The 23,205-nt window shown below is 39.2% G+C and overlaps 1 protein-coding gene across 1 annotated transcript in view; it reads left to right on the forward strand.

Moving 5' to 3' along the window:
* Nucleotides 1-23,205, forward strand: part of LOC128743420 (uncharacterized) — a 43,903-nt gene that overhangs the window by 10,858 nt on the left and 9,840 nt on the right. The window contains exons 2-10 of the mRNA XM_053839994.1: nucleotides 495-842; nucleotides 8,788-8,916; nucleotides 8,992-9,332; nucleotides 9,396-9,495; nucleotides 9,936-9,960; nucleotides 10,595-10,763; nucleotides 10,841-10,989; nucleotides 11,058-11,178; nucleotides 18,681-18,692. Coding sequence (XP_053695969.1) covers nucleotides 495-842; nucleotides 8,788-8,916; nucleotides 8,992-9,332; nucleotides 9,396-9,495; nucleotides 9,936-9,960; nucleotides 10,595-10,763; nucleotides 10,841-10,989; nucleotides 11,058-11,178; nucleotides 18,681-18,692 — 1,394 coding nt within the window. The remainder of the gene's footprint in view (nucleotides 1-494; nucleotides 843-8,787; nucleotides 8,917-8,991; nucleotides 9,333-9,395; nucleotides 9,496-9,935; nucleotides 9,961-10,594; nucleotides 10,764-10,840; nucleotides 10,990-11,057; nucleotides 11,179-18,680; nucleotides 18,693-23,205) is intronic.

Genomic DNA, 23,205 nt, shown 5'->3' on the forward strand with positions numbered 1-23,205 from the left:
TCGACAGTCTCGAATCTACTCTCCGGCGCGCTGAACGTTTCCCATTAAAATAACTTTCCACAAGAAAAGAAATAGTATTAAAGTCGTGTGCTTTTCCTTCGGTCTCTTAAACCGTAGAATTTACGTGTGGAAAACTGTAAACTAAATCAAATCATCATTCATTATGTGGAAAACTTTCCCCTAACAAGCTTCGTCATTTTGGGTGTCCGTGTTGGGTGTTGGTTTCAACGCTTGCAGTCCGTTCGGTCGATTGATGGTCTGTTCGAAAGCGACTAGACAAAGACAGGGTTGAGCATAAAATGAGAAATGTAAGCAAAATTAATTGCTTCCTGTCGCGAGTGTAAAGTTCTGAGCGGAGTGGCACGCCTCGGCACTACAACAGCTTGAAAGTGTTAATTTATAACCTGCACATTTACTATTCATGTGCTTTCGCACGCCGACCGCTGAAAAGTGTTTCCAAGTTACGTAAGCAAAACCGGTGAATATCGTTGCAGGACTGGCGGATACGGTCACAAGGTTTCTGTGCCATCGAGGAATCACTTAAATCGTCCGACAATCTGGCCAAGGTTCAACCGTACCTGGAATCCCTGCTGCGAACGTTGCTGTCATCCGAACGCAATCCGGATGTCATCGAGGACAAGGTGCGCATGCTGGTCAATCTGGTGTCCCGGCTGCCGCTCGAAAACCTCGAAGACCGCGTGAACCAGATCATGATCGGTCTGTGCCGACAGGGTGGCCCCGGGAGCAACAATGTCGCGAAAGCGCTCATGCAACGGCTACCCACGGCTGCGATTGTGCAGCGATTGCTGTCCGACGAGTTCCTGCATGCCAAAAGTTCGAAGGTAGGTGGTAGAAGGTAGAATTGGTTTTGGAGAGAATATTTATTTGATTTGTTAATAGCCAACGGATAGTTTAAATGCCTAATATTGAATCCAACATAGCTTCGTTAAGTTTGAAAGGATGCATCACTTTTAGGTTAGGTTAATTTTTTCGAGTATCTCTTTCTGTGATTCCCCTAGTTTCCCATCTCAAATCTTGTTATCTTATTTGACCATGATCATTATAATCTAGTGTCTATTGCATCTCTTTTCGATCACGCATCTGGGTAATGGCTGTAAAAATTCTGATCATGTGCTTCACATTTTATACAGCAGATGTTATTCACCTAGCAAACATAACCTATAAAAATCCAGCGAGACCAAGGACTTCGCTTGTCTAGGGGTTATAAAATTGTTTGCGAAAGCCCATGTGCTATGCTAATGTTTTGTTGAAGATTTTGTGAGATATAATTTTTAGAAATAGGTATTATTGCTTTTATCATTACACTATTTCATAAAGGCGATTGCCTCTGCCAACTTTTGAGATATTTTCGTGTAATACGTTGGCTCATTGGGCTATCGACACCAAAAAGATGAAGAAGTGATCAACACCTTCAGAGTTTTATAGCAGTTTATAGATCACAGCACCGTTTACATCCCATAATTCAAATTAAAGAAAAAATTCATATGAATGAAAATAATTTACAGAAACAGTAAACAACAGAGTTGTTAAGGTGTGAGTGTGAGGTGTGAATGAGGTGTGTCGGAATCTGAGGATCGTAACAGCACTGTGTGTAAAACAAAAAAAAAGAGACACAATCTCACTTTTCCGTTGATGCAGTAACTTAAGTTATCGGACATGTAACAAATTTCCAATAGATAATAATTACTTTTATCGCCATTTCAATGGTAAGAAAGGCTTTAAAAATAGAATAGTAACTTTGCGAATGCATCTCTTGATTCTACCAATCAACTGTTTGCATTTCGTGACTCTCCAGTTATGCATAAACTGGGTAAGCATAAACAAAACAAAAAATATTGACAAAAAGAACATACTGAGCTCGTTTGTTGTTGAGTATAGGGACCGCGAAAAAATTCCAAAATTTTAGTTGCCACCCGTTAGTTCTATAGTCAAAACACACGAAAAAATGCTGAAATATATTTATTTTATAGGTTGACATTTTCAAAATGTTTCTGAATTACATTAATAGTGTATTGAATTACAGTGGGTATTTGTTGTCTGGATAATTTCAATTGTTTGTATCATGGCTTCACTGTCACTTCTTATGAAAATCCCGCAATATCTGCTCGTGAGTTGGCTAAACTATATTATCCCAGATCCACGGGGTGTGATGTCCTAAATCGATTTGGAGACTGCCTGGCTACCGACAAGAAACCCATAAGTGGCAGAAAAGCAACCGATCCTTAGTTTTCTATCGAAAGTAATGATTTCTTTCAAACAAGCGGTCATCGAAAGACGCGGTGAAAATGACAGAAGTTTCGCAATCCTGTGTTTCATAGCACAAGTTGTACCGAACCGTAATGCGAAACAAAATCAGGAGACAAAGAAGCACTCTAGGAAGTTCGACAGCCATTTGCTCAAGAAAAACAATTAAGTCGTTATGAATTCTAAATCGCACTACACTACAAGGCCATTTTCGAACAAATTCCTGGACAAGAATTGAAGTTCCTTGTTTGATCAGCACAATGCCTTGGAGTTGTATTCTTAAAAAGAGGTAGAATTTACTCGTTTGGAAGGCAATGCGCAACTGCGAATAGAAAAATAAGGTTTTCCCAACTTCTGGTACTATTAACCAGCTAATTTAACAAAAGAGTGACTTCAGGAGAGGTTGCTCTCTTATCTGAAACAGCATGATCAACAGGGTTATCAACACCCTGCCTGGCCACAGTGGTCCAAGAGGGCGAAAAGCGGAACTTATTTCCTAGTGTCTTTTGCTTTGATTTTATCATTTATGGTCTTCAGCACTTCTGTTCGTATGAATATCCCCCTTAATACAAAACTGTCAAAAGTTCGTCATTGCTTACTATAATGAAAATAAACAAATAACTTTTTTGTGTTAGAAAATATAGACATAGTTTCTTCGGCAAAGTTGTAAAAATTGTAAAAACAAGCAACTTTAATGAAGAAATAAAATTTCTATCTTTATCGAGTACTGCACTATAGGGCAGATTCTTTAAAACTTCGTTTTTGTTAGTTGCATTTTACAAGAATACAATGTTCTAGGGGGCCATCCAGATACCACGTGGACAGAAAAATACCAATTTTCAACCCCCCCGCCCCCCTCCGTGGACAAGCGTGGACATTGACTCAACCCCCACCCCCCTCCCTGTTTGTCCACGTGGACATTTTTTTTCTTATAAAAATTGAACAAAACAAATGCATGGTGCTAAATTTTGTTTTCAACTTGATTTATGCAGTATTTATTGAAAAGGCTTACGTAAAACGAAGCTCCAGTCTATAGGCCCCGACACAATGCTTACAAAATGCGGAAATTTAAGTTTTTCCATGGATTTTCTGTCAAATTTCCACAGCGTATTAAAATCCGTATGCAAGTTGTTAGGACCTAAATTCTTCTGTTCATAGTCATCTTATCTAGTGATGTCCGAAATTTTTAATTATTCGATTATCGATTAATCGGTTAGCGTTGTATGCACTAATCGATTAGTTAAGTAATCGGGCTAGTATTATTCGACCACAAATATTCGAATAATTCGTTTAAAAAATTCGATTAATGGGGATTATTCGCATTTTTTTTATCTCTTTTAAACTATTCGATTATGGAATTACTCGTGCCGGCAGTATTCGATTAGAAATTATTCGATTATTCCATGCTCTAATCGATTACTAGAGATTAATCGAGCGATTATCGGACATCACTAATCTTATCTACTGCGAATTATTATCGACTGCAAGAAAGTCCGTTTCAGTTTGGCTTTCGCTTGACGATTCTTCTCCGTCAAGAGTATCCCTGTCTAACTAGAGTTCCTTAGCTTGGCCGTCTACTTTGACACAACACAAGACCTTTCCGACGCGCTGTGGTTTGTAAAATTTTCTGAAGACAAATCCTTTCATATTGCTCGGTTCATGTATTTACTTTGTTTGAGCTTAAAAACAATCACTGACACTGATCAATCGTTAATGCTAATATGTATAATCAATTCAATATTTCTAATTTCTATTGTTTGAATGGAAATAAACTTGTCCACGTGGACATTTTTCATACCCCCTCCCCCCCTTTCGTGGACAAGCGTGGACATTTTCATACCCCCCACCCCCCTCTAAACTGTTCACGTGGTATATGGATGGCCCCTAGGCAATTATCGAAGTTCTCAAAATACACGTTTTTGCAGAAGTCCGTGAATCTCTTGGACCTTTACTTGCTGAGTTATCGTATATTCAAGCTTTAAATTTCCATAGCTTCACGAGCCCTTGGGATAAAATGGGGGTTTTGTCTTCCGCAAAAACGTGTATTTTGAGAGCTTCAATAATTGCTTAGAACATTGTATTCTTGTAAAATGCAACTAACAAACGCCAATTTTTAAAGAAGTTTTAAAGAATATGCCCTATAGTTCAGCACTCGAAAAAGGTAGAAATTTTATTTCTGCAGCAGAGTTGCTTATTTTTACAGTATTTACAACTTTGTCGAAGAAACTATGTCTATATTTTCTAATACGAAAAAGTTATTTTTTTATTTTCATTATAGTAAGCGATGACTAACTTTTGACAGTTTTATATTAAGGGGGATATTCATATGAACAAAAGTGCTGAAGACCATCAGGGTTGCCACATGCACAGATTATTCTGTGTTTAACAGATATTTGAAAGAGATCGCCTGTACAGAATCTGTATGCATAGAATACAGATTTTCGCCAAATTACACAGATTAAACAGATTTTTGAGCTTTTACATGAGAGTGAAAGAGACGGAAATAGTCAGCAAAATGACTCTCTATCTCTTTCACTCTCATTGTTTTGTATTGGACAGATTTTTGCACAGATATTTTTCCTCGCCGTACAGATTGTCAGATTTTTCCAACAAAAAACACAGAATTATATATGGCATCCCTGAAGACCATAAATGATAAAATGAAAACAAGAGACACTAGGAAAAAAGTTCCACTTTTCGTCCTTTTGCACTACTGTACTGGCCAATCTCGACAAGTTGCCACTATTCAAATTTTACTAAACAGTGGTCCAACAACAATTGCTTTATTCTTGGTTCCCGAAAAGTGAAATCCACTCAGTAACACGGAAATAAGACTAATTGAGGAATACTGGTCTACTATGAAAAGCAGAAGAAGGGTGAAACAATGAAAAGAAGCTCAAGTGAAAGTCGAGTTTGACTGGCAATCAAACGGGATAATAACTGAAATGAAGAATGACGAGCGATGCTCGAGGGAAATTAAGGCTGGTTTTAAAATAATCATAAGACCCAGTAATGTGCAGGGTGCGTGCAATGGGAAGTTGTGCTGAATTTCAATATCTCACTTCACGTCGCACAGCGAAATAAATTTAGCAGCACTGGATAACTAATGCTTCCAAGTATGCGTGAGCAGCAGTCAATAGTAAAAAATGGCTCTAACAAACGTTCTTCGGTAGTCGAATTTCTCCATGTTCGCCAGTCCGACAGAACAAAGGGATGAAATCAGAGATCTCCACTGCCGACAGTTACCCTCCATAGCTCCTACCTGTCGCCAGGACAGGTTCTCGTCTGCACTTCGGATGTCGTAGGCTAAACTGCGTCGCCATGAGCCTCTGGGTCTGCCTCTTCTACGTTGTCCTTGCAGATTCCAGTCGAGTGCTTCTCTGAATCAGTTTTCTTCGCGCCGGAAAAGTGTGAATGACCCAAGTAAGTTAGTAAACATATCAAGTCGATCTGATGCCTGCGGAGCGATGAAATATGATTCACGAAGGTCAATGGTCAATGGCTTTTCGGTGTTTAAGGTTATTGCCACAGGCATGGGTTATAAGTCATCTTTATCTTCCAAGAACATGGAACCCATAGGTCATAAGGAAAAAAACGCAAAAATTACTTGTGAAAAAATGTTCCTGAGTTTTGAGAGAAGGAAGTATGGACCCCTAGTAGTTCCGACCACTGGACTCCTCTCACACACAAATTAAATCGCTTATGTTGAAAATCGAGGAGGTAATGACTTCGAATAAAAGAATGTAAACATGGAATATCATTCGAATAAATATCATTGCCTAATAATACCGTGAACGTACCATATTCTGCGCAGTTAAGACATTTTTATGGTTCCTCCGCTATTATAAGTATTCTAGAGTTAAATTGATAACGTTGATAGCAGCAACATGTAGTGCTACGGTCTATAATATATGGTAAAAAACATGGGAATTAAAAGTCGACCAACAATTGAGTATATCTTTCGTTTTGTAAACTTATTCACGGTGCCTAATTCTGCGCACTCTCTTGCCCATGTTCCTAATTCTGCGCATGTTTGTTCCTAATTCTGCGCACCTAAAAAGTAACAATAAACATGCATACCATGTAGTTTATGTCTTTATACGCTGAAAGCACATCAAAAATCTGACATTAGCCATTACCATGATTAAATCCATGATCTGGCCTTCTTGTGCTGTCCAGGTGGCACAGGAACATTATTATCATTTGGATTGGCTTATTTTAAATATTTTATTGTCGATAACGTGAAGGGCGAGTTCATTCGGGTTTTCTCTATACTGAACATTATACTTTAGACTAATATTAACAATTGTGTTTTCATATAGAAACCACTTCCCCACTCCCTGACAGCTCAATGAAGTTCGACTGTCAAAAAAAATCAGAAGACATGGTTCCATGAATTGGCGTTCGTAGGTTCGGACCCCGAGCCGTAACACAGGATTCCAATCAATGCAAGTTAAAGGTTGTACTTGAATTTCTATGCCTCTATACCTCAGCCATTTGGGAGAAGTTGCGTATTTTTTCGCGATTTCTTCATAGGATACATTACTGCGCAGAATTTGGAACATGAATAAAAAATCTGTGCCTAAATCTGCGCACTACTGCATCGCATTTTTCCAACGAAAACAAGGCATGCAATCACTCTTTTTGCCTAAAACATGACTAAAACTAATTATTCTTTCTAATTATGCTGGGTAATTTGATCATTGCAAAGAATTTCGATCATAATTTTGTTAATTTTCTAGAAGGACAGTTTTAGCGTTGGCGCTAACGACGTTGTTTTCTGACATATAAAATACTTTCAGTTTCACTTTAATTTATTTCGCTGTCAAATATTATGGCCCTTTTGTGAGTAATGGCGTAATATTCAACAGAGATTTATAAAAAAATAACACAATGGCCATAGTTATGCACAATGTTGAAAAATACATATATAAAGAAAAATGCGCAGAATTAGGAGCTGCGCAGAATATGGTACGTTCACGGTATTTATAATTTATTCCCATGGCACACGCTCCCGGTGCACTCAATACATTGGACATAAATGGCGTAATTCCTAACGGGAGTGCCGTTTCCGCAGTCCTTATTTTTCAACTTTTAATGCATCGTGAATCCACCTTATGCATCGTAAATCGTAGTGAACCTGTTGTGTACAGAAAAAACTCACAGCGTTATCAGTTGATTTGTAGCAGCCATGACGAAGATAATCAAGCATTTACGCTCGATGCTTTGTTCGTACTGCCAACTCCACCCTGGCGTGTAGAAGTAGGATATCGTAAGGCACTTCGTGTCAGCCACATATTGCGGATCTGGTATTTACAACATTCTCTCCTTCTAAAAAAAGCAAGAAAGGACACCTGTTTCCGGACGCTCAACTGTGTTCAGCAGAAGCTGAAGAGGAAGACCAGCGGCATTTCGGTGCATCGCGACGTCGTGGTCACCATTACTAGCAGTGGACCCGGTATCCTACGTCCCCACGGAGGTAAGCGTTGACGTCGAATATATCTCCCGCACCCAGTTCAAGAAGAAGTTCCTTCTGTGACTGACGATCATCGAAAAGGGAATGTCCAAGGCGCTGTTCTTTCATTCGGAGCTTGTGGTGAACGGGGAGGTATACAATGCGAAGTGCCTGCTGCAAGTTTGCGCCTTCATCAACAAGTATCACGTGAAGGTGGATGTGGTCTTTTGACCGGACCAATGCTTGACCCATTATGCCACAAAAAAGGATTGGCGGAGATGAACCGGCTGAAGATAAACGTTGAACCGAAGACCGCCGACCGTTCCAGCGTCTCCCAGCTGCGACCGTTAAGGTGCGTTTAGACTGGGCAATTTCTTGGCAACATGTGGAATGCAACATGCGGAATGCGACATGTTGCTAGTTGTTGGTAAGCGTTTCTTCTGTCGCCACCTGAATATTTGTTATACGTTGCTATGTTGCTTGGAAACATCGGGCAACAGTTTGGAAAAAGTTGTATGCCACATGTTGCCAATGTAAACGCACCTTTAGAAAAGGAGAAGTAGTTGATCGTCAAGGCCACGCAAGAGCAGAAGAACATGACGGCATCCTTCTTTTCACTGGCAGGTCATCAAAGCGTTTTTGTAGAAGGCTTAATAAACATAAGATTTAAGGAAAATTTGTTCCATTGAATTATCTTTTGTAGTTTTTTTCCGTCGCCATCCGAAATTAGTCCTTTTGTTTAATGCATACGTTATTACAGAACTGAACATCTGATAAGCTGGGTACATCAATACAAATTATCAAGCGCAACAATCTTCTAAATTACACCTATCCCAAATACATAATACTAAATAATACTTTTCGCTAGTGAACCATACTGAAAGTTTACTCACCTGATTTCGTTCTTTCTAGGTAAAACTTTTGTACCTATACAAAACTCTTATGGCTATTAATAGATACATAATAACCTATGAATTACATCCTACATTGACCCAAATCTAAGCGATAAGCTCGCTCGTAATCAGAAAATCATAATCCATCTAATTATCGATCACATCCCTTTCCAGTTCCGTGAAAATGCATTGCAAATGGTTCTGTTTGCTCTAATGACATTCCCCAGCACGTACTTCGATATCAAAACATTGATAGCGAGAGCCACCGAGGCAGCACTGGACCGGAAGAAGCGAGTGCGACATGTAAGAATGACCGACGGCCACTCATGTCATTCATAACTGAGCCTTAATTCAATTATCCTTTCCCCTTCCCCGCAGGGAGCCCTCGATGTGCTAGCCGTGTTAGGCCAAATCAGCTCGCCTAAAATGGTCCTAGACGTGGTGTGCTCTTCCGTGGCCCAACGTACGGACGGCAATCACCTAATTGCGGCCGTAAAGGCACGACTCGCACGCAAGCAGCTTCCCTTCATCGGACCGGACGGTACCGTCGAGTACGCTCTGAAGGTGCCCTCCTGCCGGACCAGCTCGGTCATCATGTTCGGTGCCGACGTCGACTGGATCGAGTCCGGCAGCGGTTCGGCATCACCAACGTCGATGCGAGCGGCCAAAAACTATCCCAGCTTCCAGGTGGATAATGGATCTTTTGAGGAGTATAGAAGGTGAAGTGACCGCAATTCGAGCATCGAAAAGCGTATGACGATTTTATTTTCAATATTTTACAGAAAACCGAGCTTCCAAGTGTTCGACGAAGTGAAACAACCAATCGAAAGCAACAAAGTCGTTACCTCCGGCTGGGCGTCGAAAATTCCAGTGAGCCAAACGGTAAATCTATTACACCCTTTTGTTGATTTCTAGTTTCATATTAATTAGTTTCATCACTGAATTAATAAACTCGAAATATGGATCAAAGGTTAGAAGCTATAGAAAAACGCGATAATAATCATAAAGCGAGCTACCCCATTCTAAACATTCCCGGACAGCTACAGTTTGGACGTAATATGTTCGAGTTTTTGGACGATTAAATTATGCATTTTTTATTTCACAAATTGTATGATTTTTAGTTAAAATACGTTTAAATTAAAGAACCCTTCAAACTTTAGAAGTTAAGTCATTTGATAATCGTACTTCTTACAACAAAAAGAAGACACAGAGTTCAATAAATTTTGAACCTAAGCTCGATTCTAAGACTAAACTATTGAAGCAATCAGTGACTAAAATCCTACAATGTATCGTTTGAATTTTTATTGTTCTGCATGCCTCAGGACAATAATATCGCCGCCAACAATGGTAAGTTAACTACTCTTTCAGACCGTTTATTTTGATAAACACTTCTTTATTGTCTACACTTGTGAACCACCCATTCCGTTACACCAAACAGAGCTATACCGGTCTATAGGAAGTCCCTGGCGGCACAACATTCCTGTTGACATAACATTGCACGTCAAGCTCGGCCGATTCTTACGGCTTTTAAAGAAGACAAACATTCGCACGCTCGTACCGCTCACGACAATCAACCTAAGTAGAGTATGCCAAAATACTGCACTTATTTCCATATTTACCCCCCAACCCAGACCACCCTCACACTCACCCAACGTTCCCCTCGACAAGTCAGACTCGGTTCAGGCACGAAATTCCACCCTTATTAACTTCACCATTTCATCATCATACATAATATACTTGACATACTTTCGCACTGTGCCGACCGACCGCTTGGCACAACAAGCCGACCGATTCCGGCCGGTGAAAAAATGGTAATTTCGGAAAAACACTTTCCAAAACTACCAACATACAAACACACACGTCAGCCGCCAACCTTTTCGAGCACCGCAAAGTCATCAAATGCCTAGTAATGACTCCATTCCCGTTTCCGTTCGACCGACCGACTAAACCAAACCATTGGGTTGCGACTGTGGACTGCCAGGATCGAGACCTTTCTATGGCAATTTGCAATCTCGGTCATATCCGGAGCTGTCCGAGCAGCAGCAGCAGCAACAACAGCAGCGAAAAGTTTCCACCCTGAATGGCGGCAGCAAACCGCATCCGAACGGAACCGGTAACATACGGACGGGCAAACAAGCTACCATTTCAAGGTAATGTCCCACCACCTATCCGTTGTCCATCGCTCAAGATGTTTGCGAAAGTGAAAATATGCGAAACCTATTTGCAGATTTCCCGAAATGGACCACCTAAAGCAGAACGGACGCGGTGGTTTGAACGCTGGAATCAACTCTAATCCGTACGAAATGAAACCGGCTAGACCAATGCGCAGCAGGCTGTGCTCCAGAATGAGTGACGGTTTCATGAGTGACACAATTGGTAAGTCTGCCGATACAGAAAATAAAAAATTGTACTGGAAATTTTAAGATTTTTCTTTCATATTTTAGCCAATGCTAAACGTGTTCTGCAGAGTGAGTCCCGCCCGTCTACGGATCCGGCCATCGATAATGGTGCGATTCGCCAGTCGCGGAATGGAATGAGGTTCTACAATCCCAACATGATGAGCAGGTGCGTGGAAAATTGTTTATTTTATGCATATCCCCAAAACCAATAGAAAAAAATTATTGATCAGGTCAGATTTCTAATCGCTCACCTGGTCAGTCGACGAAACTGAAATTTAAGGAATTTAATTTAATTAGGTACCGGTTTGCTTTCCTGTGGGTACAGTCAGAAATAGCAAGTAAAAATAGTAGGAAAAGCTAGTTAAACTATATCTTGTAAACTATATCAAGAGCCTATCATTACAATCGTTTATGCAAAATATGTTCGAAATTTGCCCAAAACAGATTGTAAAGTATCATTTGTAAGACTTCGTAATGTACTGAGGTACTAAACGAATCGCGTAATATCACCAGAAAATATCGTAGGTGTTCTAACAATCTAACTAATCCAGCAAATCGAAGAGGTAGGTAGACATTTTGAAATGCAATTAAAAATGCAAAAAAATCCTTAACAAATATGCAATACCTAAGAAACCGTATACGCAAAATATGAGCCTAAATAAGTTTTTTTTGACAATTAATAATCGTGTGTTATGTAATGTTAAAGAAAGGTGTGCACCGAAGGTTAATTTTGATAGCAAAAGGTAGAGAGCCTTAGAGAGTCGCAATCTTAAACCGAAAATTCCAATCGAACAGAATCAGTTGTCAAAAGTAAGTTCAATCGAACAGGAGACTTGTCAAAACACCGATGAGAGAGCCTTAAAAAGAGTAACGACTAGAGAGCCTGTCAAAGATAGAGAGACGCCATATCAAATCAAGAACATATTTTCAGCAGATTTTTCTGCATTTTTAGCAGCTTTTTATGAATTATTCAAAATAAAAGCTTCAGAGAAAGGTTCCTTGAGTATGTTATTATTATATGTAGCATCGAGAAACTCGAAATCTTTAATTTAACAGACAACAGCAGCATCACTATTTACGGTACGACCATTAACTGTGGTAAAATTATCATGAAAAGGAATTACATATCCAGATTTTATAAAAGTTATTTATTCCAAATGTCTGTTGATCACAGACTAATCTGTGCGTGCGGCAACACTGACAGACGCAGCTGCATTGTTGCTAGATTATTTGTTTCAGATGGCGACTCTCTAGCAAAAGGCATTGGTTACAAATTACAAAAAGCTATTTGGGCAGCTCTTGAACATTAGTAATGGTAACCGTTTCTTGGAAGGCATATTCGTGTTTGAGTTCAACTCTGTTTTATTTTATCAATTCAGTAGGGTAGACGCACCATTAGTGGTGGTAGTACCAGTAGTGGTGGAAACTTGAATTATTCCATTATTTTTGCAGATATTGGTACAAGTTTTATAAGAATCGAACTACCAGCAACAGCATTATTTGATAAGTATCAAACTTGTATCAAAATCTGCAATAATAATGGAATAATTCAAGTTTCCACCACTACTGGTACTACCACCACTAATGGTGCGTTTTCCCTATTAATTTAAATCGTAACTGAAATCTCCGGTAGTTTGAAACAGTTTCGAAGCTGTAGGCCTCTGAGACATTTAAATTAAGCAAATGAAGCTGCTATATAAGCTAAACGTAGTAAACAAAACTAAACAACTGATAAAAGTTTATCATTAACGAAACGTAATTAATCGGCATTGAGGTTAAATTATTTGATCTGTTCTGAAATCTGTTGAACAATTACAATTACAATTTACCGAAATTGCTTGCATTGATACAAGCTCCTTATTTAAGGATTGCTAGTTCAACATTCGATGTTATTTACCTCTGTAAAGCAAACAACAAAAAGCAAAGCATCAATGCAAAATTCCGTTTTTGAAACTTTATTTTCTGTTTTTATGCAACACACTTCGCAGTCAGCTGTTAGAATACAGGACAATATTGCGGGGCTAGTGCTACGAACCTATCGACTCTAACAGCCTCTCCCAGCCGACATACAACAACTGTCATGTTATATCAGCGTCGTACCTCGGGGCCTCGTGGGTTGACCGCTGCACTTTAATGAATTTCCCGGGAAGGATGTTTCTTCATCTCGATAAGTGATTCCGCAATTCACGCATTCGAGCCTTGCGCGCATAAGATAAATTTGAGCACTAAACCTTTCCGGTGAATTCTTAAATTGCCATCTAAAACTACTAAAGGTATTCCAATATGTATCAATACATGGTTTTAACTCACTTTCCTTCGCAAAACAAATTAAAATAAAATAAAGCTGGCGAATTTCCAAATTTGGCATCCAACATAAATTTAACCCTTAAATGCGCAATGTTGTTTTAAAGCAACATAGTGAAAAACATCCCCAAAGTAAATTACGTATACCGCCTTTAAATAAGTAAGTTTTCTTTTTAAATGAATTTTTTCAGCGTGCGCATTTAAGGGTTAAAGAGAAGTAAATATAAAAGTGCACATGTGTGCAGATCGTGTGGCTCTAAACTGCAATTGTAATATTTTTTTAAAAGCCGGTTCTACAATTGATGAAGGGACGGTAAGGGAACGTAATGAAGGATTTTTTTGGGAATGGAAGAGAAAGAGTGAAAAGGAAGGGGGGGGGGGGGGGGTAATAGGTAGCTACGAGTAACAACGACAACTTGTCAAGCGTAACTACCTATTACCTCCCCCCTTCCCTTCCACTCTTTCTCCTCCATTTCCAAAAAAATCCTTCATTACTTTCCCTTACCGTTCCTTCATCAATTGTAGAACCGTCTTTTAAAAAATATTACAATTGCAGTTTAGAGCCACACGATCTGCACACATGTGCACTTTTATATTTACTTCTCTTTAACCCTTAAATGCGCACGCTGAAAAAATTCATTTAAAAAGAAAACTTACTGCCACATATAAACACAACCCGCCCAAAAGTACACATAAAAATTATAAGCATATGAATAGTATGAGCAAATTTTTCGCGGAAACATAAATGATAACTGAATCGTATGGTGCTTTGAAATTCACGAAAATATGAAGCATAGGGACGGTGACATTTCTGGAAGATTTGCAGGAGAATGAAAATTGTATCCGTAGTTGCGTAGTATTTTAGAGTATTCTACAATTTTTGTGAAGACACTATATTGTTTTGGGCGCATTTAAAACAACAAAAATTTGTGCTACCCTATTAGGCGGATTGACGGTCACCCTAATAATGTAAGAAAACGTGCTATATTTTATCAGTAAACTATTTCAAAGAAACACCCGTTGCAAAATTACACATTTTTACCCTATAGTAAATTATCGCGTATTTGAGGTTTGGTTCCACTGATTCATATCAGTAAAGTTTTCTTGAATAAATTTCATCAATTATTTTTAAATATCTTTTGACTGGTAAAACCAATTCTTATGAAATATTGCATATATATATATATATTCACAGTGTCAAAACCTTTCGTTTAATACTACAATAATTGAAACTAGTTGAATTATCTTGGTTAAAATCAATATAAATTATTGTTAATTTTGACGGGTTGTACACGATTGCTCATAACTTTCAAGTTAAACGTCGAATCAACAAACTAATCAATAGTAATCTATCCTGCAATAATATCTTTCAAATGAGACTGATAGCGCATAAATCGGTTTGACCATCTCTGAGAAACAGGCGTTCATTTGTACCTAGTCAAAACAAGTTTTTAAGGCTAACTTTTAAACTGCTTGTTTGTTTTCAATAAAACTTGGATAAAAGTTTAGTTATAGCAAGAGCTTTCATCATAGTACTAAGATAATTGAAATCGGTTATGTAGTTCCGGAGAAAATCGTGTCACGTAATTTTCATATTTTTGCTTATAACTTTTAAACGAAAAGTCGGACTACGAAACAACTCAATAGTGATATACTATACATACATGCATACATACATACATACATACCCTACATACATCCGGCCATACATACACACACACACACGCACACACACACACACGCGCACACACACCCGATCGATTGGTATATGTGACTCGGCCCTCCGGACCTCGGATCAACTTCGAGTTTTTCGACCCATTCCTAAACCTCTGTTAGTATAGTTAGTATAACAAAGGTAAAAGCTAAGACAACTAATTGAGTTTGATAAATTTCCCATAGAATGGAATTATATTAGTTTACTTGCAAAAAAAATCTACGCCCTTGCGAGCGGTCTTCCGGCAGTTAACCCATTTCCTCCCAGCGTTGCGAAAACGCAACGCACTTTCATTCGTTTCTAGAGAAGGCCCGGTTGAAGATATCAACTTGGACCCTGAGAAACAAAGAAAGATTGGAAGATAATCTAATCGACCTGTTTTTGCTCAAAGGTCAGATGTTACATGTAACATAATTACAGCTGTGACAAAACAACAGGTTTTGCTATTTTTCAGACAGTTAAGGAAAAATGCTCATAAAACTCGATTTTACCTCTATTAACGCCTGACCTATCAATCAGTGTTAGTAGGAATCGGTTGCTTGCCAAAAAACACTATGTTTCATAATTTTGATTACTTTTGTAATTTTAGGAGAGGTTCTAAGCTTTGCGTTGCGAAAACGCAACGCTAGGAAGAAACGATATTCAAAATTTGCACCGGGAACGTTTGTTTTCGTTCGTTCGCTGCAGATGTTTCATTTGAAGACGTTGATTTTTAGTAAACAAATGAATGTAAATCTTATCTTTCGCTTGTTCAAAATATCCCGGAAACATTATAAAAATCCCAAGTTTGATTTAACGGTAAAAAAGTATGAAGTATTTATATGCATAATAATGAAGGTATGCAAAAACGGTATACCCTTAATGCCCAGCGTTGCGTTTTCGCAACGTAGCGTTGCGGGACACAGGGTCAAAATTAAAAATACATGTCAGCGGCTTTTTCTTAGTTGACCTAAAAGAGAATTTTCCTGAAAGTTTCAACTTTCTATCCCTGCTGGGAAAAGTGTGGGGCTTAATGGGTTAACCGACACATTCGCCATGGCGGACGAAAACACGTGTAGCCATGTTTTTGAGTTCTTTATTCGTTTTATTTATCAATTCCTCTTCAGTTTTCGCGCCAAAATTGCTGGAGTAAATCTTACACTTCAGGTTTGCCCAGAAATTCTCGATGGGACGCAACTGGAGGATGTTGAGCGGGTCCGCACACTTGGGCACCAGCCACTCCATCTCCTCCAACGATCGCTTCGAGTAGTAGGCCGACGCCGGATCCAGCCAGAACACCGCGTGTTTGCCCTTATGATATTTCTAGATGAACGACACAACTTCTGGCAGGTACTTCGACCTATAAATTTCCCCGTTCACGACCAGGCCAGAGCGAAAGAAGAACGGCTTTGAAATCCCCTTCTCGCTAAATTTGTCAGCAGCACCTTCTTGGGGAACTTGGTGTGTGAAATGAACTTCACCTCGGAGCTTACTTCTTTCATGGAAAAAGTAAAACCCTACCGGTCGTTGCCATCCAGGGTGAGACAGGTCTTGTCGTCCACCACCACCGCGATTCGTCGGGAAAATCGTCTTGACCATCTTATTCAAAAGCTGCCGCTGCGTCGTTGGCTGTAGCTCCGAGACCAGTGAACGGGACTGCCTTTTCCTGACATGTATGTCCATGTTCGCCAGGTACTTTTTCACTGTTCCTCGGTCTTCCTTTTCAGCATTCTTTGGAGCCTCTAGTCGCTCAGGGTCGTCGGCCGTCCAGAACCGGGCTTTCTTGCGGTGCTCTGATTTTTGTCCAATAGTGCCAAAACTTCGCTTTCCTTCAACTAAATTCCTCTTCGGCTGGTCTGCGAAAACTAAACAATGTTTACATTTTTCCGCTCAACCAGCAAACAACCGTTGTGGCTTCCATAGTAACCGCAGTAACAGCTCCTGCATTGAATGTCAAAACTGAACTGTGCCCTTCAGAAAATTGTATCCATCAGCCGCCATTATCGCTCGTGGAAAGCTGGATAGATTGCCAATTGCACGTCTTCTAGTTGCACCGTCTTCTAACTGCACGTCCGCTAGTCGCACGGTAGTGGTATCTGACAAATTACAGTTATCTGACAAATTACACATTAACACTAGATATTTACAGTGTGACACATATATATTCGAATAAAAATCATTTTATGCTTGCAGCGGAATATACAATTAATACAATCAAACTAATACCATGTGTGTGTCATCCAGTGCTGCAATTTTTCGACTGAAAATTTAAACCCCGAAAATTTTTTAATCTCAATGTAAAGGATTACGTTTGACAGAAAGCTTTTTCGCACTCATTTATATTTTTTCCCTCTCGACTGCTTGCATCTGTTTCACTTACACACAAAGCCGTATGAACATAGCTGTCATTCCTATATATTGAGCAGTGATTGACATACAATATCAATAACATTAAGATCCTTTTGATATTGAAATAGCAATATCATTGAGATGCTGTCAATATCATGAATGCTTAATATTAAATGCTGAAAAATGATTGTATGATTCAATAATTGAGTTAGATAATATCAATGAAAATGATAATATTTGACTTTTTAATTTCAGGCATTCAATAGCATCAGCGTCCTAGTGATATTGATATTGACAATCCCATTCAATACGTGATAGAACCTAGTGAATGAACTCGTCACTACCAAAATAATTTTGATGGATTGAACTGAAATAAACCTTCACTCGGGTTCAACGCGCTGTTTTCTTTTTCGATTAGTGTGCTATGATGCCGATTTTGACTAATAGTTGCATTCATTTTCATCGGAATTTTGATATTGAAATTGAAAATTCGCAGCCCTAAGTCTTACTTGATGTAGTTTCATTTTCGTATTGTGTCTCGTTCACTGTGCACGTATCAGAGTTTGAGTTACGGTCGTTGATAATAAATAAATTCCGGAACGGTGCTACATGCCGCACTATTTTTCGTGACCTCAAACAGCACGGTATAAAAAGAGGATTTGTATACTATACAGTAAAAAGCTTTGTCGAGGTGTTGAAAACCGTAAAAAAACGGAAGAAAACGAAGCAACAAAACAAAAACGGCAAGAAAGATGCAAACTGCTGCTCCGTCGGGGCGGTGATTCCGAAGTGATCTTTTCTGATGAGAAGTTATTTGTTCTTCAAAACCCGCATTATGCCCAAAATGATCGGTTGTGGTCGGTTTCGATCATGGATGTTCCAAAGCACAAATGGACCAAAATTCACCAGCGGTCATGGTATGGGGAGGCATTTCAAATAAAGGGAAATTTCCTCTTGTATTTACTGAAAAGGGTGTGAAAGCTAATGCAAAATACTATCAAGAATATTACTGCTTTCAACAGGATGAAGCTCCAGCCCACACTCCAGATCTTGTGCAGACGTGGTGCAAAGCCAATCTGACTGATTTCATATCGAAAAAGGAATAGCCTCCGAGTTCTCCTGATTAGGACCCACTGAATTTCTGTATACGGGAGTACATGCAGTAGAAGCTCAAGGATTATAAATATCATAGTTCGGGTGAATTTAAGATAGTTACCAACAAGATATGGGATGACACTCCAATGGAAGTAGTGCGTGCCGCATGTACCGACTTCAAAAAGCGTTTCAAGCGTGTTATCCAGGCAAAAGGCGAATCAATAGAGTAATGATTGTTCGTCGCGTTCAGTATCTATGGATCAACGACTTCTAAAACTAAAATTCGAAATAAAGCCTACACTCTAAAAAATCGACACGTCGCAACCACGTGCAAATTCATGTAAACTTCTGTACAGCAACATACATGAACTTTATATACTAGTTAATAGGAAAGTTGATAAAATTTACCGGGATCGCATGTAAACTGGTTAGTATGAGTGCGAGTTACCAATAATTCACGTGAATGTTACATGAAAAGTGTGATGGATGAGAATTACCTATGTTTTCACGTAAACTTGACGTGCTGATTTTTTTGAGTGTATATTTATAAAAATATATGACTTTATTTTTGTTCTAATACATATGTGTCACACTGTATACCGGTACCAGTCAGAATGACTAAATAGCTGGTATATAATAGCTATAGCTAGTGTTAATAAATTACACTTGGATTCTTAGGTGGTTGCTATAAACAACAATGCAACGTTGTCGAATAGAAACTTTCGCTCTGCATTACTTAAATACATTAAAAACAAATTTATACAAATTTTGTTAAACTTTAGCGAATTAAACATGTAATCATTAAGCTTTTGGTTTTTTGTAAAGATTTGTGTCTTTTTCCCAAAATCTAGCGCACATGTGTATGCATGTGAGGAGTTCTTTACGGTGATAACGCAGCACGTTTTACAATAATGTTGATATTGCGACCATCGTGTAATTGAAAAATAAAATTCGCTGGTTGCATCACCTTATTCGTGCAATTAGCGAACGAGTGCTGTACTAGATTTTATCAGTTTTGGCAATTTGTAGTTTACCCATTTTTGTTTGGCGATACCCAGGCACTTGGTGACTGCTAGTATTTTACACGAAAAATAAAGAAAATATCACACCGAATATATGAATAAATGTTTTCTTGCGCAGATATCTGTTGTCTGTGATATAATCATTGAAATAAAGGGATATATTTCATTTCCCCTATTAAAAAACTGACGGCAACCACCTTCGAAGCAGCTCTCGCCTATCCTTAACAGAATACATTAAAGTTACAACGAATGCCCAGTCCTTTCTACCATCACCTTTTACTATCTGAGCGCTCTGAGCTAATGGAAGTCAAACCAGCGATTTGTTCACACGCCATCAACTTCAACCTTTTGCGGCTTTGTCCGTTTGTCCGTTTGTCCATGCCGTGTCCGGTCAATTCGGCTCTGCAGTGGGTGGATCTCATGTTAAAAAAAAAGAAAAAGAAAACCTTTAGCGGCATGCGAACTATCCGAACGTCTCTAAAAAGGGGGTCATCGAATTCAACCTCGCGGTCGGTCGTCCTTGAAAACTGAATATCCCACTGGGTGGTGGCCCCCGGGCGGTGGTTTTCTGAGAACTATATTTTCGGAGTTTTCCTTCCAGACCAGAGGCAGATGGTGACGTGAGCAACTGTAGTGTGATACTGGTAGGTGATGAGTAACGTAAATTTATCATTAATCATATAACCTGCAAAGGTCGCCGGAGGCGAGACAAATCGAACAAAACTCGAAAGTACTTGTTTGGTGCTGGGAAGAGAGTTCATTTACATTTGCTCCCGTTACTTTCGCTGACGCAGAACTTTTCTTTTTATAGACTACCTACTGCATGATTAGTCTAAAATCACAAATTATTGAAAACAGTCGGAAATAATTGTGGAGACAGAAGCTTTAAATAGTAGCGGGTTAACTTCGACTACCAATAACTTCTAGGGAAAAGATAATTCTCTACCAACTATACCAAAGAGTTCTAAGCAATCTTACTTTGCTCGACATTTTCCTCTTCGGAACTACATTTGCTATTCTCTTTTTGTTTTGCAAATAAAAAAACACAAACAAAATAAGATTAGGGCCCCAAGAATTTCCCAAAGACGGTTCGATTGTTCTCGTAGATAATTAAAAATTGATATTTATTCCTTTTTTCCGTTTTGAATTCTTCCCCAGCATTACGGTATACCACGCACCCCCATTAGTAAACAATTTTGAATGAAAAGATCCACTTGGCATGAACCCATTTGACATAACCGCCTTTTGGCTTTACATAGTGGTTATGTGGCATTGATAATTTAGCCAGATTTTGTTGTTTAGTGATTGGTTACAAGAGGCAGTTATTTATAATGTGGCAACGAATTATCTTTTCTCAGTGCATTTCCATCTTTACATTTCAAATTTATATTTATCTAATTCACGAACCAAAATTTGTACACTGAAAACAGTGACTTTTTCCACCGATTCGGCTAATTTCAAAACCTCCTCCCTGAACGGTAGCAAAGTTGAAATAGTTGCAATCACTGTACTACAACATATCATACGACTCTGCTTGCTGACTCTCCCTCTCCACCAACAGAGCCCTGTTGCTAAACAGGAAACCGTTGTTATAAACAAAATCTAGAAGAATTAAGACTGTAGGTATGAAAGTACTGACCGCCCACACCAACTTTTCATAGGGGAAAATAGAGCCACTTCATCCGCATGTGCCGTCAAAGTGTTTTGTTAAATTATTCTTCACAAATAAAAATCACTTTAACTGTTGAAAAGAAATTCTAGCCAGTTCTGACCTACCAAACTCGTGAAGAAGTTAAACCCTAATTTTAATTTTTCGTGGAAGCACAATCCTACCTACGAATCCACTACGATTTTTCATACAAAACTAAAACGAAAAAGAAACGCGCACACCAGCTCGAACCAGGAGCAACGCTACCACCACAGTTGCAGACAATTTCCCGGCAGTAGGTACGGCACGGTAACAGCGAGCAATCGAGTGGTTGGTTCTTCGGCTAGACACGACGGCCATCGTGTGGTTGAGTTGAGGATTCGGATTTTTTTTGCTTCCGCTGGCGCTAGCTGGTCAATTAATATTGCGCCAGCAGTAGTCGACTCGACAGTTAACAGTTGACCAGTGAAGCGCAAACCTTTCGGGAGCAGTACAAAACAGAAACAATGTGAATTGATTGCGTCTTGCGCTATGAAAGCAGCAGCAGCAATGTTTGCACACACCGTCAGGCAGGAACTAGGCCACCCCGTTTTGTGATATCAATGAAAATTTAATTTGCAAACAGGGAACAAATTACCAAGTGTTTACTCAAAAAAATAGCAAAAGTTAAAATGTTTGTAAAAATACTTCCCTACTACCAACTGTGTACAAGTGGCTGTGTTGGATTGCTGCGATCGACTTCATGTGAAAATGTGCACCAGGAAAAACGGTTCGAAAATAACAATCAACTGGAAAAAGATGGCTTCAAAGTGCTAGTTGACTCGAATGGTGCCACTAATCACGACAGGACACATAGTAACGAGGCATTTCAAAAGGATATAAACAGAGATTCTTTTCCGGAGTTTGTCCGTATCTGCTGTTGGTGTTTTATGAAGCAGCGAGACACTTCACCGTCGTCACCATCGGTTACCAACGGCAGTGCCGTTCGCCGTACCCGGCGCTCGAACGACTGCTACGATGGTGAGGACGATAGTGTGACTAATGTGGTGCCCCTCGATGGCGGCACAATCTATACGCCGACGAAAAATTTTATTGGCCGCGATGGCGACGTGGGTGACGACGATACCGTCGATAGCTGCTGCCACAACATGACGCTGGCGGTGCCAAACGAAGACGAAGACGGCTGTGACCATCAATTGAGCCAGCAACCGAGCGAAAGGGAAAACAGTTCTCAGGGACAAAGTCCGAGGTCATCCGCCGAAGGCGACGATGAAAGGTGGACGCAGTGTTCGACCGCCTCCACCACGGTTCTGGATTGTGAGCTAGCCGATGGAGTGGAAGAGAAGTAATTATTTTTTTAACCCTGGTTTAATGTAGGTGGTTTATACGATTTGCTGCTTTCAAAATCCTTCCGTTTTAAAATACTACCCTGCTTTTGAACTAACACAAAGCAAAAAGTATAAGATTTTTCATAGTAAAATCATATCGACCTTTTCTGACTCGGCTAAAAATTTAAATACTTATTCACTATGATTAAGCATAAACATTTCATACTGGTCGAAATGCCATTTAGATTGACATCATTTTTAAAATTAGCGTTATTAAAATTGAAAAAACGCAGTTTCAAGAATATTTACCTCGAGAACAGTTTGTCGAATCGAACTGCTTTTTGGACCTAGGAGAAGCTCATAGTTTTGCCATTTAAACAAATTAAAATTCCTATTCTTCATACTAAAAGCTTTGCCAACCTTTGACAAACCACTACCTCGAGCAAATATAAATCACGAACACGAACTGCGTAGTTTCACTAAGAGGCTCCCCCCAGATATTCCCTGGTGATTGATGCTGATATTGTATTTTGATCATTTTTACCTGATTGCGATTGCGATGTGTGAATACGACGAAAAGTTGACGAAAATATGATGAAAGACGACTAAAATATGACGGAAATAACATGAAAAGATGACGGCCAGACGCCAAAACAACGACAAAACACGATAAAAAAGAGAGAAAAACGTTTAAAAAGTGTAAAAAAGTGACTAAATTTTATTTAATAAGCAAAACCGACGACAAAAAGATAAC

Source organism: Sabethes cyaneus, chromosome 3, assembly GCF_943734655.1.
Source record: "Sabethes cyaneus chromosome 3, idSabCyanKW18_F2, whole genome shotgun sequence".
Lineage (NCBI taxonomy): Eukaryota > Metazoa > Arthropoda > Insecta > Diptera > Culicidae > Sabethes > Sabethes cyaneus.